The sequence below is a fragment of the Chiloscyllium plagiosum genome, unplaced genomic scaffold (assembly GCF_037043375.1).
Source record: "Chiloscyllium plagiosum isolate Xiang-an unplaced genomic scaffold, Cpla_swu_hap1 HiC_scaffold_24, whole genome shotgun sequence".
Taxonomy (NCBI): Eukaryota; Metazoa; Chordata; class Chondrichthyes; order Orectolobiformes; family Hemiscylliidae; genus Chiloscyllium; species Chiloscyllium plagiosum.
This window is the reverse complement of record NW_028270162.1, coordinates 51920783-51937619: the sequence shown is the minus strand read 5'-3', so window position 1 is coordinate 51937619 and position 16837 is coordinate 51920783. Positions and strand designations below refer to the sequence as shown.

Below are 16837 nucleotides of genomic sequence, written 5' to 3'. Positions count from 1 at the left end.
TGGAAACAGGCCCTTCGGCCCAACAAGTCCACACCGACCCTCCGAAGAGCAACCCACCCAGACCCATTCCCCTACATTTACCGCTTCACCTAACACTACGGACAATTTAGCATGGCCAATTCACCTAATCTGCACATTTTTGGACAGTGGTTAATTATTTTTAATCTTGTATATTTCAGATGAGTGAATTCAATTCATCTACCATTATGCACTAACTGTTTTTTAAAACTTGGAAGGTTAGAATTTTATAAATTTATCAGTAAATGACAATTGCGGTACTTTTTCCACACGATTAAAACACCTCGGTGCTTCACTACATTTTTTAAGTGCAAAATAAACGGTACTAATGTTGATAAGGGACAATCGATTCAAAGTATAAAATATGATCAAATTTTAGGTTTTACAAAATATGAGCTTGGAACTATTTCAGCCTTTGGACTTTTGTTAAAGTCACAGCGATAATGTAAAGGGGAACGTCTCAGTGAGGAGGAGGGAGAGTGGACAAGCTGAATTCTATCGTGTGACTTTGCTGTTTGGAATCATTGTGACTGATGCAATTGGTTACAAGAACCCGGATGCTGCTCGGGTGGCCAATCGACGCTTTCGGGACGACAATATATTTGCATATTTAATAAGACGGTGATATTTAAGTTGGTCCAACCTTTGATATAAAAGTTTACATTCACTGATCAGAAGCATTGGATATTCATACTTCAACAGCACCGTCACAATGGCTGCTATTCTTGTTCTGCTTTTGCTCACAATTGGTCTGACCTGTAAGTGTCATCGAAATATTTGTAATTTCTTTAGCATTAGGATTTTTATTTAAGTAAAACCTAGGCTTAATCCACAGTCTGATATGATCTGAATGTAACGTCGTCGTTGGATGTTCATTTTTACCGGGGCAATTTTAACCATGAAATTGTTTATCTGTTTTACAGACACGAGCGCGGAGGTCCGCTTGGTCCAACCAGCTTCCGAGTCCACAACACCTGGAGAAACTGTTCGCCTGACCTGTACAGTCCACGGAATCAGCCTTTCAAAGAAGTATGTTTATTGGTATTACCAGAAACGGGACAGCGCCCCAAGGTTTATTCTGAAAGGGACTGATAAAAGAGGTGAGGGTATCTCGGACAGATTTACCGGTTTAGAAGATGAATCAACCAACGTGGGATATTTGACCATCACTAACGTGCAGTCGGAGGACGCTGGCGATTATTACTGTTGCTCATATGACGAAAGCGACATCGGGTACTTCGGGAGCGGAACAAGGCTAAATATTCCGAGTAAGTGACTTATTCTTTACGCCTCTAAATCAAATTGCTTTTCAGCACATAAACGCAAAGTTTGTTTTGTCAATTTCCGACAGAAGTATTCCTCTGAGACTGAATCTGTTTGGCCCGCTGTTACAACAAGCAAATTATAGAATCAGTTTTTTTTTAATTTAAAATTACAATGCGATGTCAAAAGAGTAATGTTCCCAGAGGACAGTTCACACATTAGCCAGAGAGAGAGAAGTGGAACTGGTTTCACCTGAGAGGCATCAGGTGAGGGGAGAGGTTGAAAAGCTGGACCTTTCATGGTAACCTCAACTGGTCCAAAAATTGAACCCCCCCTTAACAGCCATCCAGGCAACTGAACTAACTGATACCCTATATAGAAGTAACTCGATGTTGAATGCATTCTCTGTATACCTGGTTCCCTTTGGTAGCTCTAGCCTATCACGCAAGCAGCGAGGAAGCTTATAGCTGCTTGTAACTGGAGGACACAATGATAAGCATTTGTTCTTCGAAGTTGCCCTCTTTCCATTACTGCTCCTTCTCCATATTCGGTGATTATGGGTTGACCTGCACTGGTACGAGCCAAACATATTGTTTGTACTGGATGAGGTAAGCCTAAACTATATTCAAATCGTCACTTTAGGTAAACAGTCCCATGCTGTTGCTCAGGTTAAAACTGCTATTTTAAGAGCTACTGGTAGTCCAGGAGGAAAAGACGATTTGTAGCTAAAATTGCAATACCAGGTTGAATTGTATGTGAGCAGCAACTAGGAGATAGTGAGGACTGCAGATGCTGAAGAGTCAGAGTCCATAAAATGTGGCGCTGCAAAAAGCACAGCAGGTCAGGCAGCACACGGGGAGTCCTAATGAAGGACTTATGCCCGAAAAGTTGACTGCCCTGCTCCTCAGATGTTTCCTGACCTGCTGTGCTTTTTCCAGCGCACACTTTATGGACTCTCGATTGTATATGGCAATATTTAATATGTCAGATACTATTATAATATTATAACGAAGTCCCAGCATGTATTCTCCAATAACCAATGACATGGACCGGTTTCAATCCAAGTATTTTGAAATGAGGTGAAGGTTGGAAATGGAAACGTATTTTCGCATTGGAACTCGGAGTTTCTCTCAATTAAGTGTAAACTAAACGTTCAGTCGTGTTCCAAGCCTCTTCCAATCCTCAATAATTCTCTACAGTCAGTCACTCAACTAAAGACCACAGATTATTTTAACTTTCCAGGCGAAGGTCGGGAACAGCGCCGGGTCCCGAGCCCGCCTGTTAGAGCCGCACACTCGCTAGTGTATCGTTACGCCAAGCGGCCGCTGAGTGACCCCCTCTCTCCAGCTCCCGGAGTTACCTTCTATTTGAAGTTATTGGAGTTGGAGTTGGGGGGGGAAAGTGGTTTGCGGGCAGCCTCCATGGGGGGAGGTGAGAGCTGTGAGGCGGGTGGAGAGCTGTATTATGAAGCGATCGCCACAAAGCTTCAAATGGACTGCCTAAAGTTGCCTCGGTCACACAGACGGAGGGGTTTGCTCGCCTCCTGCGTAGAAAAGCACCACAGTGCCGACTAAGAGCTAATTCTCCGCTCCGCTCCCTAGCACTGCCTGAGCGGACAGCCATTAACGCTGGTGAGCCGTCTGGGAAAAGCCCATGTTGACGGGAACCAGTCAGGGGACCATCCGACACGTTATATTCCGAATGTCCCGGCGTCACTCCCCTCTCCTGCCAAAACCACATCCAAGGGTTAGTAAAATACCAGAGTTAGGCCGACCTCCCCTCAAAACTTCTGGAATATGAAGGGAAACCATGTAGAAATGGGCTAAACAGTGTTTCGTTTTGCATACCACCGGTGTAAATTGTAACATGAGAATTCATGGCAGGTAGAATTGGAGTGACTAGAAGCCTCCAGATGAATCCCGGAAGGAAACGGGTCCCAGAAACGGCCTGGCCTTGCTCCAAATTCAACAAAATAGTATCCCACGTATTTTGAAACAGGACTAAACTGTTTCTGTTATCAGACAACATATGCTGGCCTTTTGAAAAATCAGGCACCGATATGATGGGCTTGCCAAAGTGAAACCCATGGTCTAAAAGGAACAGCGCGGTCAGGGAGTGAATTGGACATCAGACTACTGAGTTCCGGTGAAGGGTTACTTTCTGGGCTTCAGGAGTGTATACAGTGCAGTCCCCCTGAGATTGTTGCTTACTGTATCTGTAGGAATAAAGTGGTGTACTCTTGGTGTACACTTAGAGTACACTTTGGTGTACTCGACACATTTTCAACGTTTGGCTGATGAAAAGGCTTGCGACTGTTGTGAGTTGTGAGGAAGGTAATGATAAATTTCAAGTCTGACAAGGCTGATGGCCGTGAATGGAGGGAGGTGTGAAGTTTTACATGTAAGGAGGAGTAGGATGAAGTAATACGAAACAGTGGATGTAATGTACAGTGGGGCATAGAAACAGAGAGAGACACAAGATGGATATTTAAAGACAGGGCAGGCTGAGCATTTTTTTTTAATATAAAGAAGTTTTTCGGAATTCTGGGCTTGAAAATCGACAAAAGCAAGGAAATTATTATCAACTTTCATAAAACACTGAACTGGCTATATCAGGTGCTTTTGGATCAAGTTGGCAGGAATGGTGGGGGTTTTAGAGGGTGATAAGCAAAGAAACCTTACGTGAAAATGGCTCCACTATTAAGGAGATTTAGTAAGGCAGTTTCATTGAAGCAGCAGAGAGTGTTCTCCTGAAAGAAAATGAGGAGTTGACAAGGTTTGATGGGGACGTCGAGAACCATACAATGTCTAGGCTGGATCCATTGGGAGAAATCGTTGCTATTGCTCGAATGATGACAAACCAAGCAACACAGATTAACGGTGAAACGCGAAAGAACCATGGGTGACGTGAGGAGGAACATTTTAGACACGGTGTGTTCAGGGGATATGTGCTGCCTGAGGCAGTAGTGGAGGCATATTCAATTCTGACTTTCTGAGGAAGTTGGGGGTGCGTGGGAATGAGGGGGGGGGGGCGGCTCTCTCGCAGGGGCATCCCCTCTCTCCCGCTGTAATTTGGGACTAATCTCCGGAAAATCGGGGCCCTCCGCAGAATTTGGCAACATCTAGCCGATTGAAATGGGTATGGTGATCCCGGTAACGTATTTTACTGGTAAAAGTAAGATAAATTGCACAATGTAGTTTGGGATTTACTGAGTCAAAGTCGTCACGCTAGGGAAAACTGATAATTGAAAGCATGTACTCTTAGTCAACGCAAATAATTTTAAAACGTTTCTGCTACAGTTACAGGTGTATGTATGAAAAGGTGTTCAGTAATTTTCTCGTGGACCTCTTAGATAAAGGAATAGCCATACACAACTGATGATTCCCTCTAGATAACTCTGCCCAACTTTGTTCAGTCATTGCTAGTAGTCAAGTAGTCAGAAGTTTTCATAGATGTAAACGCAATTCAATCGAGTGATGTCTGGGTTAATCAATCTAAAATATAACTAAAGCAATTTAAAAGTCCTCGTGAAGGACTATTCATATTGATAATATTCGGTTGTATTGGGTCAAAAGTCGAATTGATGCAATCCGTTGCAGATCATTTTTGTTTGGAAGTGTGATTATACACCCCCGGAGTTGGACACAGGCTCAGAGGTCGGGGCACTGCATCACAGAACTCTAGTTGCTACCCTTTACCGCATTTAATTGCCGACATGTGTGAATATCCAGAAGCCAAGTCTCCTGTAATTCGAAGATAATTTGTGATTACATCACCATCCTGAAGCATTATTATCCAATTATCCTAAAAATTGATTAATGATCTCAGATATCAGCACACATCACAATAAAGTAGAGTTGAAATAAATATTACAAATGTTTAGTTTCACATCAATTCAGGCTGACCGGACTAAGGGTATGTCAAAAGTACAATATTGGGGAAAACTGTCTTTGCTTGATATCAGTGGAAGTCTGTGCACATTACTAGCGCAATGCAAGTCAGTCTCTGTCGGCGCGGGCAGTCAAGTTTAAAATAGCATTCTCGTGGTATAGACGTATTTCCTGCTTGAAATTGTCTACACAAATACATAAGGGATGTTTATTAGGAAAGCTGGTGAGTACGAGGGACTCCGAGTGTGTGAAGTATCTTTGGAAAGAATGCAGAGTTAACGTCCCAATAGCCCTTCGTTGGTTCTGCCAGACCTGCTGAGTTTTCCCAGCAATTTCCGTTTTTGAATTAAAAAAAGGACTTTGCGCTAGCTTTTGTTCCCTGATTGCCAGCAAGCAGAGTGTCAGTTTATTACACACTACCCGAGTGATTCGGACTTGAAACTGAGTCCCCTAGCCTCAAGAGAGAGGGACACGGCCACTGCGCCACAACCAAACGGAGCCTTGATGATTTTGGCTTGATTTTGAATTGGCCTCCTTTCACCTCATGGTGGAAAGTCATGACCACCACTTTACTGGGACACAGCGTTTGATACTGAAGTGATCTCAACACGCAGCCTCCCAGAATCTGACGCTTTACCAGTGCACATATGTACTTGGATTTTTGAGAGCTAGTTCCCCAAAATGAACTCTTTTTTTAACCGAAGTATATTTCCAGACCCTCCCGGCCTTCTCCAGCAAGACATTAAGTGACAGAAGGCTTCTTTTTCTATATGCAGTTTAAGGAAATTCGGTTTTCTACATGTTCCTTGAATGTGCTAACAGAAACATAAACCTCTGGCGGGTACACGTCTCTGCAGCTCAGAATTAAATACACTTTGGTGTTTCAATGTGAGTGTTTGACACAGTTCATAATTCAGATGTGTATGTGAACGCATAAGCAGTCTTTCATCTTTCGCTTCTAGGTCGTCAGCCAAAGAAGCCCACAGTGTTGCTCCTCCCCCCGTCAGAACAGCAGATTGCAAAAGCCAACGAGGCGACGCTGGTGTGCATGATCAGTCATTTCTACCCGGAGTCGGTGACGTTGGTGTGGAGTGTGGACGGCAAAGTCAGGCAGACCGGCGTCCAGACGAGCTCAACCCTACAGGACTCTGACCAGACGTACAGTGTAAGCAGTTACCTCACCCTGTCAGCTTCTGAATGGACCTCACACGAGCTTTACTCCTGCGGAGTGCAACACCAGACCCTCAGCTCCACACTTGAGCAAAGCATCAGGAAATCAAGCTGCATGTGATGAAGATGTTAAAATGCTTTATTGTTAAAAACATATTTTCTGTATTATTGTTAAAAAAATAACTTTCCACTGTTCCTTGATATGAATTTCATGCAATTTTTACAATGTTGATAACTTTTCGAAAAGGGTGCTTGACCCTCATACCCTTAAGCAAAATAACGTCATTGTATTTCCGTGTACTGTATTAATGTCTTATTTTTGGCCCTGATTAAATAATAAAATACTGTGTGTACGCAAAATGTTGTATAGCTCGCAACACGAAGGATTTCAAAGGGAGAGTGTCAGAAAGGGACGGCAGACAGGCAGATACCGACTGACTTCTGTGTGTACCTCCAACAGTTGCTGCTTTCTTGTTAGCTTATGGATTTGCAAGAGTTTGTTGGATTTGTGATATTATCCTGGGCATCCTTCTCCACTCCCTGCAAGGGAACCCGTCCGCTGGACAGTTGTGAAAAATACAGAGAAATAAAATCACATATTTAAATATTGACTTCTCGACATTCTAAAAATAAATTGGGTCTCAAGGGAGTTCAAGCACCACAATGAGAGAAGTGAGCAGATGTTATTTTGAGAGGGACATTAAGTGGAGAGAGTGTAAAAATAAGGGGTCATCCACTTGAGACGAAAATGAGGACTTGTCATCTCAGATTTTTTGGAATTCTCTTCCCCAGACAGCACTGACAGGCTGGATCACTGAATATTTTTAAGCATGAGGTAGATAAAGGGGAATGAATAGTTGTCGGGAATAGATGGCAAAGTGGAGTTGAGGCCGCAGTTAGACAGTATTTTATTGGCGATGAAACCTGGCCACGTTCCAAAGCTGTGAACAGCGCAAGATAAACATGGGTCATTTCTTTACACTCCCCAATCCCAAAATGGCAATCCTTTTTGATTGCCTTGCTATTTAATCAGAATGACTGAATGGAAAAAGAATATTTTTTTAAATATGCTGTAGTTTCTAGTTCAAGACCAAGTGAGTTTTCCAAAAGTGTTGAATTTTCCACCAGTGTCAGGCAACTTGCCTTTCAGGGTGTTGACTCCATACAGTTCTTTATCAGGCCCATTGACACAAACTTGCCTCTTACTGAAACCCAGCATCAGTTAATACATACCGCACATTTTAAAGCAGAGGAGGGCCATATAAAAGTTTTCTTAGAGGAATGACAGAAGGTTCTCTTCAACTTGTTTAGAATCATGGTTAGATTACACTGACGGAACTATCAACATTTGTGATCTCCAAGTTGATAAAAGAAGTAAAAGGACAAGAGAAGGTGCATGAAAGTTGTCAGTTAAATAGCCCATTAAAAGATGCATGTTGTGTTATTGTATCACACATAAAAGTTTTAAACGGAACACATCAAATTGAAATCACATTTCCAAGGGTAAGCATGCACTGTAGTATCCATCAACCTTGGAAGATCTCTAGCATATCAGGAACTATTTTTTAGTCATTGGATGTGGGTGTCACTAGTTAGGCCAGCATTTAGTGCCTATCCCTAATTACTCAGAGGCTAATTAAGAGTCAGCCACATTGCTGTAGGCTATTCCAGGTAAGGAAGGCAGTTTCCTTCCCTAAGTGATATTTGTGGACTGGATCGGGTTTTCCAGCAATTGACAGTGATTCCATGTTTATCATTAGACCCTTAATTTCAGATTAATATTGAGTTCAAATTCCACCATTTGCCAAGTTGAGATTTGAGCTGAGGACCAGACTTGGAGGTATAGTGGACAGCAAAGAGGGTTACCTCAGTCTACAACAGGATCTTGACCAGATGGGCCAATGGGCTGAGAAGTGGCAGATGGAGTTTAATTCAGATAAATGTGAGATGTTATATTTTGGGAAAGCAAACCTCAGCAGGACTTATACACGTAATGGTAAAGTTCCAGGGAGTGTTGCTGAACAAAGAGACCTTGGAGTGCAGGTTCATAGCTCCTTGAAAGTGGAATCGCAGATAGATAGGATAGTAAAGAAGGCATTTGGTATGCTTTCCTTTATTGGTCAGAGTATTGAGTACACGAGTTGGGAGGTCATGTTGCAGCTGTACATGACATTGGTTAGGCCACTGTTGGAATATTGCATGCAATTCTGGTCTCCTTCCTATCTGAAAGATGTTGTGAAACTTGATTGGGTTCAGAAACGATTTACAAGGATGTTGCCAGGGTTGGAAGATTTGAGCTATAGGGAGAGGCTGAACAGGCTAGGGCTGTTTTCCCTGGAGTGTAGGAGGCTGAGGGGTGAATTTATAGAGATTTACAAAATTACAAGGGGCATGGATAGGGTAAATAGGCAAAGTTTTTTCCCTGGAGTCGGGGAGTCCAGAACTAGAGGGCATAGGTTTAGGGTGAGAGAGAAAAGATATAAAAGTGACCTATGGAGCACCTTTTTTACATAGAGGGTGGTAAGTGTATGGAATGAGCTGCCAGAGGAAGTGGCGGATGCCGGTACAATTGCAACATTGAAGAGGCATTTGGATGGCTATATGAATAGGAAGAGTTTGGAGGGATATGGGCCGGGTGCTGGCAGGTGGGATTAGATTGGGTTGGGATATTGGGTCAACATGGACTGGTTGGACCGAAGGGTCTGTTTCCATGCTGCGCATCTCTATGACTCCAGAACATTATTTGGGTCTCTAGATTAATAACACCATTAGGCCAACAGCTTCCCAATTTTCCCCGTGTTGGTCAATAGTTGGCAGCCTTTGTGTTTGCCAGAGGATAGCAGTCAGCCACAAGAGAGCAAAGAAGGTATGGGCCAAACACAGGCAAGTGAGACTAGTTTGTTTGGGAAATAGTTGGCATTAATGAGTTTAAACATAGAGTTTGTTTACATGCTATTCTGATTCTATGACTCTATAATTCTAAGTCAGAGGCATTGAAAGGAGGGCTGGCCATCACTGACCAAGTGGTGGAAATAAAAAACTGATAGCTTTTGGAGATGGCAACATAATGATAAGGTCATTGAATTAATAACTTTAAGGCCTTGGCAAAGATGCTGGGGACATGGAATCAAATTTCATCAAATCAAATCAAATAGCAGCTGATGGAATTTGAACTCAATGAATACATTTGAATGTGTGTCTCAACATTGCTGATGATGGATTCTGTCATTCTTTCTCATTAAATCCCATGTGGCTCACTAATGGTCTTAAGGGAAGGAAATCTGCCATCCTTACTCCGTCCTGCCTGACATATGACTGCAAATCCATAGGAAGTGTTTAACTTTCAATTATCTCTGAAACGGTCTCAGAAACCATTCTATTTATGAGGATGACTAATAAACATTGGGCTCACCAGTGCTCGCCAGATATAATGGCTGATGGAAACCCTCAATGAACAGTCAGGGCAGGACACTGCAGTCTGTCTCAATTTGAACACCTGGACAGGGCAACAAGCAACTTTGGCCCAGCTGACTGGATAAAATAGAAATGGAAAGCAAGCTAAGGGAAAGTAAAGGATCAGTAAGTGAGAGAAAGTGAGAAGATGAAGCCAAAAGTCTATGCCACAAGACAGCAATCTCATGGTAATATTGCTGGACAAGTCTTCCAAAGGCCCAGAGTAATGCATTGGGGTGTGTGCACATTCAAATGAGATGGCAGCTTGAGGAATTAAGTGCAGTTTAATTTAAACATCTAGATTATGGAGCTGGCCTCAGTAACGGTGACCACAACAACTACTATCAAATGTTTTCAAATCCCTGTGGTTTAGTAATATCCCTTAAAGAAGAAAATCTGTGAACCTTTCCTGGTTTGGCCAACACGTGACACCAGACCAATGTGATTGAGTCTTGCTGTCCTCTGAAATGGCCCAGTAAGTCATTCAGTTCATGGGCAGTTGGAGATGGGCAGTCATTGCTGGTCTTTTCAGCGAAACCCAGGCATAGACATGAAAGCATAACAAGAAATAAAACCACTTGAGGCATCAATCAGCAAGGCCAATACCTCAAAATGAATGTATTTGCTTGCCGTGTGCTACTTTAGACCATTACCCTTTTTTTTAAGCCTTTATATGATCAGATAATGGCACTCGGATCCACATGCTGCTAGGAAAATGCTGGTTTTTAGTTCCTCAATGACTCACAATTAGCATCCTACCACTGCCAGGAGGATTGCCATTTTGTAGCCAGCCCACTCGTGGGGAGAATTACAGTTGGAGGTGACAACATGCACCATCCCTTGCCACTGCAAGAGGTGAGAAACCTACACCCACACCTCCCCCTCACCTCCATCCAAGCCTCCAAAGGATCCTTCCATATTTGGCAGGGATTTTCCTGCACATCCAAACAATTCTGGGTCATCCAAGATGGAGGACAGCAAAAATTTCTGGCTATAACAACGGCTCCTTTTTTGAGGTATTTTAGGTGCTGGAGGTGATTTCCTCGAATTGCAGGAGCAGCATTGTTTTGGAACTTTGGGGAAAAAAATGTCAAAACAACAGGAGTTTTAAAAGGGAGAAGAACAGACAAAGGAAGCATATGGTGAGGTCAGTGCATGAGCGAGAGACAGAGAAAAAAGAAAGAAACTGACACCAGAGTGAACCTGGCACAGTACTGCCTTTGCTGTTTAAATTCATGTATCACTGGACATCAGAGAGCATCTGGGAAAATTAACAAACAGTGAAATTCACAACTGATCTTGGAGGAATTGTTTGGGTGAAGTTCACAGCACAGATTGGATAAGTTAATTGGTTTAAGTGGCTGACAGAAAGTCTGCAGTAGTGAGTAGAGTGCGTTCTTTCTTGATTATATGTTTTTTGAGACATGTCTCTTGATTAAACTTAAAATATAAGCTGTAACTATTAATCTAACCTGGGGCAGTGTTTTGTAGAGGAATAAGACAAGGTTATTTTCTGGGTCTGTAGATTGTGAAGGAGAAAAAATGGTCTTTAGTATGTACTTCTTGTCAGATGTGGGAGTTTAAAGAGAGTTTAAGGGTTACTGCAGATTATATCTGCAATAAATGCTGTTGGTTGTGAATCTTATCAGATCGAATGGATCGGTTGGAGAGACAGTTAGAAGCAATGAGAACTTTGCAACAGCAACAGTATGTGATGGATGGCAGTTATAGGAAGGGGGACAGTCTCAGATCTAGTCACATGGATGGTTTAACTCCAGGAAAGGTACGAGAGGGAGGCACTTAGTGCAGGTGTGGTCTGTGGCTATACCCATTTCAAACAAGTATGCAGTTTTGGAAAATGTAGGGGGTGATGGATTCTTAGGGGAACATAGCACGAACAGACAAGTTTCTGGTATTGGGACTGGCTCTAATGCAACGAGGGGTACGTTGGGTTCCAAGAGACCAATTGTGTTAGGGGATTCTCTAGTCTGAGGTACAGGCAGACGTTTCTGCGGCCAGCAGCGAAAAATCAGAATGGTGTGCTGCTTCCCTGGTGCCAGGATCAAGGATGTCTCAGAGAGGATGGAGAATGTTCTCAAGAGGGAGAGGGGCCAGCAAGAGGTTATTTCCACATTGGAACCAACGACATAGGAAGGGAAAAGGTTGAGATTCTGAAGGGTGATTACAAAGAGTTAGGCAGGAATTTAAAAAGGAGATCCTCAAGAGTAGTAATATCTGGAATACTCCCAGTGCTATGAACTAGTGAGGACAGGAATAGGAGGATAGAGCAGATGAATGCATGTCTGAGAAGCTGGTGTATGGGAGAAGGATTTATATTTTTGGATCATTGGAATTACTTTTGGGGTAGAAGTGACCTGTACAAGAAGGACGGATTGCACCTTAATTGGAAGGGGACTAATACATTGGTAGGGAAATTTGCTAGAGTTGCTCAGGAGGATTTAAATCAGCAAGGTGGGGGGGTAGGTGGGGCTCAGGGAGATAGTAAGGAAAGAGATCAATCTGAAACTGGTACAGTTGAGTACAGAAGAGAGTCAAACAGTCAGAGCAGGCAGGGACAAGATAGTACTAATAAATTAAACTGCATTTATTTCAATACAAGGGGCCTAACGGGGAAGGCAGATGAAGTCAGGGCATGGTTAGGAACATGGGACTGGAATCTCATAGCAATTACAGAAACATGGCTCAGAGATGGGCAGGACTCGCAGCTTAATGTTCCAGGATACAAAAGCTACAGGAAGGACAGAAAGGGAGGCAAGAGAGGAGAGGGAGTGGCATTTTTGATAAGGGATAGCACTACAGCTGTGCTGAGAGAGGATATTCCCAGAAATACATCCAGGGAAGTTATTTGGGTGGAACTGAGAAATAAGAAAGGGATTGATCACCTTATTGGGATTGTATTATAGACCCCCTAATAGTCAGAGAAAAATTGAGAAACAAACTTGTAAGGAGATCTCAGCTATCTGTAAGAATAATGGGGTGGTTATGGTCAGGGATTTTAACTTTCCAAACATAGACTGGGACTGCCATAGTGTTAAGGGTTTAGATGGAGAGGAATTTGTTTAGTGTGTACAAGAAAATTTCCTGATTCAGTACATGGATGTACCTATTAGAGAAGGTGCAAAACTTGACCTACCCTTGGGAAATAAGGCAGGGCAGGTGACTGAGGTGTCAGTGGGAGAGCACTTTGGGGCCTGGGGTGTGCAGTGAGAGAGGGACTCACTGAAATCTTTGTAGAGAGAGGCAGAGAGCTTCTTCAAGGAAGGCATCCTTGTAAGAGGATTCGCAGTAGGTTGAAATCCTCGAGGAGAAAGTGAGGTCTGCAGATGCTGGAGATCAAAGTTGAAACTTTATTGCTGGAACAGCACAGCAGGTCAGGCAGCATCCAGGGAACAGGAGATTCGACGTTTCGGGCACAGGCCCTTCTTCAGGAATGAGCAGAGAGTGTTCAGCAGGAGAAAATAAAAGGTAGGGAGGAGGGACTTGGAGGAGGGGCGTTGGAAATGTGATAGGTGGAAAGAGGTCAAGGTGAGGGTGATAGGTCGGAGTAGGATGGAGGCAGAGAGGTCAAGAAGAAGACTGCAGGTCTGGAAGGCGGTGCCGGGCTGGAGGGATTCGGCTGAGACAAGGTGGGGGGAGGGGGGATGAAGAAACTGGTGAAGTCCAAGTTCATCCCCTGTGGTTGGAGTGTTCCCAGTCGGAAGATAAGACGCTCCTCCTCCGACCGTCGCGTTGTTGTGGTTTGGCGGTGGATGAGTCCAATGACCTGCATATCCTCGGTGGAGTGGGAGGGGGAGTTGAAATGCTGTGCTACAGGGTGGTTGGGTTGGTTCGTCCGGGTGGCCCAGAGGTGCTCTCTGAATCGCTCCGCAAGTAGGCGGCCTGTCTACCCAATATAGAGGAGGCCACACCGGCTGCAGCGGATGCAGTAGATGATGTGGGTGGAGGTGCAGGTGAATCTGTGGCGGATATGGAAGTTTCCTTTGGGGCCTTGGAGAGAAGTGAGGGGGGAGGTGTGGGCGCAAGTGTTGCACCTCCTGCGGTTGCAAGGGAAGGTGCCGGGAGTGGTGGTTGGGTCGGTGGGGTGTGTGGATCTGACAAGGGAGTCGCGGAGGGAGTGGTCTCTACGGAAAGCTGATAGGGGAGGGGAGGGAAATATATCCTTGGTGCTGGGGTCTGTTTGGAGGTGGCGGAAGTGACGGCGGATGATGCGCTGTACATGGAGATTGGTGGGGTGGTAGGTGAGGACCAGTGGGGTTCTGTCCTGGTGGCGGTTGGAGGGGCGGGGCTCAAGGGCGGAGGAGCGGGAAGTGGAGGAGATGCGGTGGAGGGCACCGTCGACCACGTCGGGGGGGGGAAATTGCGGTCCTTGAAGAAGGAGGCCATCTGTGTTGTACGTATTTTGAACTGGTCCTCCTGGGAGCAGATGGGGCGGAGACGAAGGAATTGGGAGAATGGGATGGCGTTTTTACAGGGGGCAGGATGGGAGGAGGTGTAGTACAGGTAGCTGTGGGAGTCGGTTGGTTTGTAGTAGATGTCCGTGTTGATTCGGTCGCCTGAGATAGAAACAGAAAGGTCTAGGAAGGGGAGGGAGGAGTCCGAGACTGTCCAGGTGAATTTGAGGTCGGGGTGGAAGGTGTTAGTGTAGTGGATGAACTGTTCAACTTCCTCGTGGGAGCATGAGGTAGCGCCGATACAGTCATCAATGTAGCGAAGGAAAAGATGGGGGGTGGGGCCAGTGTAGTTGCGGAAGATGGATTGTTCCACATACCCTAAGAAGAGGCAGGCATAGCTGGGGCCCATGCGGGTGCCCATGGCTACTCCTTTTGTTTGGAGAAAGTGGGAGGATTGGAAAGAAAAGTTGTTCAGGGTGAGGACCAGTTCGGTCAGTCGAAGGAGGGTGTCGGTGGAAGGGTACTGGGTGGTACGGCGGGAAAGGAAGAAGCGGAGTGCTTTGAGTCCTTCGTGATGGGGGATGGAGGTGTACAGGGACTGGATGTCCATGGTGAAGATGAGGCGTTGGGGACCGGGGAGACGGAAATCCTAGAGGAGGTGGAGGGCGTGGGTGGTGTCACGAACGTAGGTGGGGAGTTCTTGGACTAATGGGGACAGCACTTTGGGGCCAACAATTATAATTCCATTAGATTTAAAATAGTGATGAAAAAGGATAGACCAGATCTAAACGTTGTAGTACTAAATGGGAGAAAGGCTAATTTTGATAGTATTAAGCTGACTGGGGCAGATGTTCGCAGGTAAAGGGACAGCTGGAAAATGTGAAGCCTTCAGGAATGAAGTCATGAGAATCCAGAGAAAGTATATTACTGTTAGGGTGAAAGGAAAGGTTGGGAGGGATAGGGAATGGTGGATGACTAAAGAAATTGAGTGTTTGGTTAAGAAAAAGAAGGAAGCATATGTAAGGTATAGACAGGATAGATTGAGGGAATCCTTAGAAGAGTATAAAGGCAGTAGGAGTATACTTAAAAGGGAAATCAGGAGGGCAAAAAGGGGGGATGAGATAGCATTGGCAAATAGAGTTAAGGAGAAACCAAAGAGTTTTTACAATTACATTAAGGACAAAAGGGTAACTAGGGAGAGAATAGGGCCTTCAAAGATCAACAAGGCGGATCTTTGTGTGGAGCAGCAGAAAATGGGGGAGATACTAAATGAGTATTTTGCATCAGTATTTACTGTGGAAAAGGATATGGAAGATATAGAATGTAGGGAAATAGATGGTGACACCTTGCAAAATGTCCATATTACAAAAGAGGAAGTGCTGGATGTCTTGAAACTCATAAAGGTGAATAAATCACCAGGACCTGATCAGGTGTACCCTAGAACTCTGTGGGTAGATAGAGAAGTGATTGCTGGACCTCCTGCTGAGATACCTGTATCATCGATAGTCACAAGTGAGGCGACGGAAGACTGGAGGTTGACTAACATAGTGCCACTGTTTAAGAAGGGCAAGCCAGGGAACTATAGACCAGTGAGCCTGATGTCAGTGGTGGGCAAGTTGTTGGAGGGAATCCTGAGGGACAGGATGTACATGTATTTGGAAAGGCAATGTCTGATTAGAGATAGTCAACATGGTTTTGGCATGGGAAATCATGTCTCACAAACTTGATTGAGCTTTTTGAAGAAGTAACAAAGAGGATTGATGAGGGCAGAGCAGTAGATGTGATCTATATGGACTTCAGTCAGGCATTTGACAAGGTTCCCCATGGGAGATTGGTTAGCAAGGTTAGATCTCATGGAATAAAGGGAGAACTAGTCATTTGGATACAGAACTGGCTCAAAGGTAGAAGACGGAGGGTGGTGGTGGAGGGTTGTTTTTCAGACTGGAGGCCTGTGACCAGTGGAGTGCCACAAGGATTGTGTTGGGTCCACTACCTTTTGTCATTTACATAAATGATTTGAATGTGAGCATAAGAGGTGTAGTTAATAAGTTTGCAGATGACGCCAACATTGGAGTGTAGTGGACAGTGAAGAAGATTACCTCAATTACAACAGGATCTTGATCAGATGGGCCAAATGGGCCGAGAAGTGGCAGATGGTGTTTAATTCAGCTAAATTTGAGGTCCTGCATTTTGGGAAAGCAAATCTTAGCAGGACCTATATGCTTAATGGTAAGGTCCTAGGGAATGTTGCTGAACAAAGAGACCTTAGGGTGCAGGTTCATAGCTCCTTTAAAGTGGAGTCATAGGTAGATAGGATTGTGAAGAAGGCGTTTGGGATGCTTTCTTTTATTGGTCAGAATATTGAGTACAGGAGTTGGGAGGTCATGTTGCGGTTGTACAGGATATTGGTTGGGCCACTGTTGGAATATTGTGTGCAATTCTGGTCTCCTTCCTATCAGAAGGATGTTGTGAAACTTGAAAGGGTTCAGAAAAGATTTACAAGGATGTTGCCAGGGTTGGAGGATTTGAGCTATAGGGAGAGGCTGAACAGGCTGGGGCTGTTAGAACTCATGGAATACAGGGAGAACTAGCCATTTGGATACAGAATTGGCTCAAAGGTAGAAGACGGAG

The 16837-nt window shown here is 44.4% G+C and overlaps 1 protein-coding gene across 1 annotated transcript; it reads left to right on the top strand.

The window, feature by feature from the left end:
- The first annotated feature begins 676 nt into the window (after positions 1-676).
- LOC122562483 (immunoglobulin lambda-1 light chain-like) lies at positions 677-6701 on the top strand. Its single transcript, XM_043715321.2, has 3 exons — positions 677-776; positions 942-1286; positions 6134-6701. The coding sequence occupies exons 1-3, from the start codon at positions 731-733 to the stop codon at positions 6460-6462; spliced, it is 720 nt and encodes a 239-aa protein (XP_043571256.2). The 5' UTR covers positions 677-730; the 3' UTR covers positions 6463-6701.
- The last annotated feature ends 10136 nt before the right edge of the window (positions 6702-16837 follow it).

Coding starts and splice junctions, on each gene's coding strand:
- LOC122562483 (XM_043715321.2), top strand. CDS start 731: ATGGCTGCTATTCTTGTTCTGCTTTTGCTCACAATTGGTCTGACCT. Junction 777..941: donor GCTCACAATTGGTCTGACCT/GTAAGTGTCATC, acceptor TCTGTTTTACAG/ACACGAGCGCGGAGGTCCGC. Junction 1,287..6,133: donor AACAAGGCTAAATATTCCGA/GTAAGTGACTTA, acceptor TTTCGCTTCTAG/GTCGTCAGCCAAAGAAGCCC.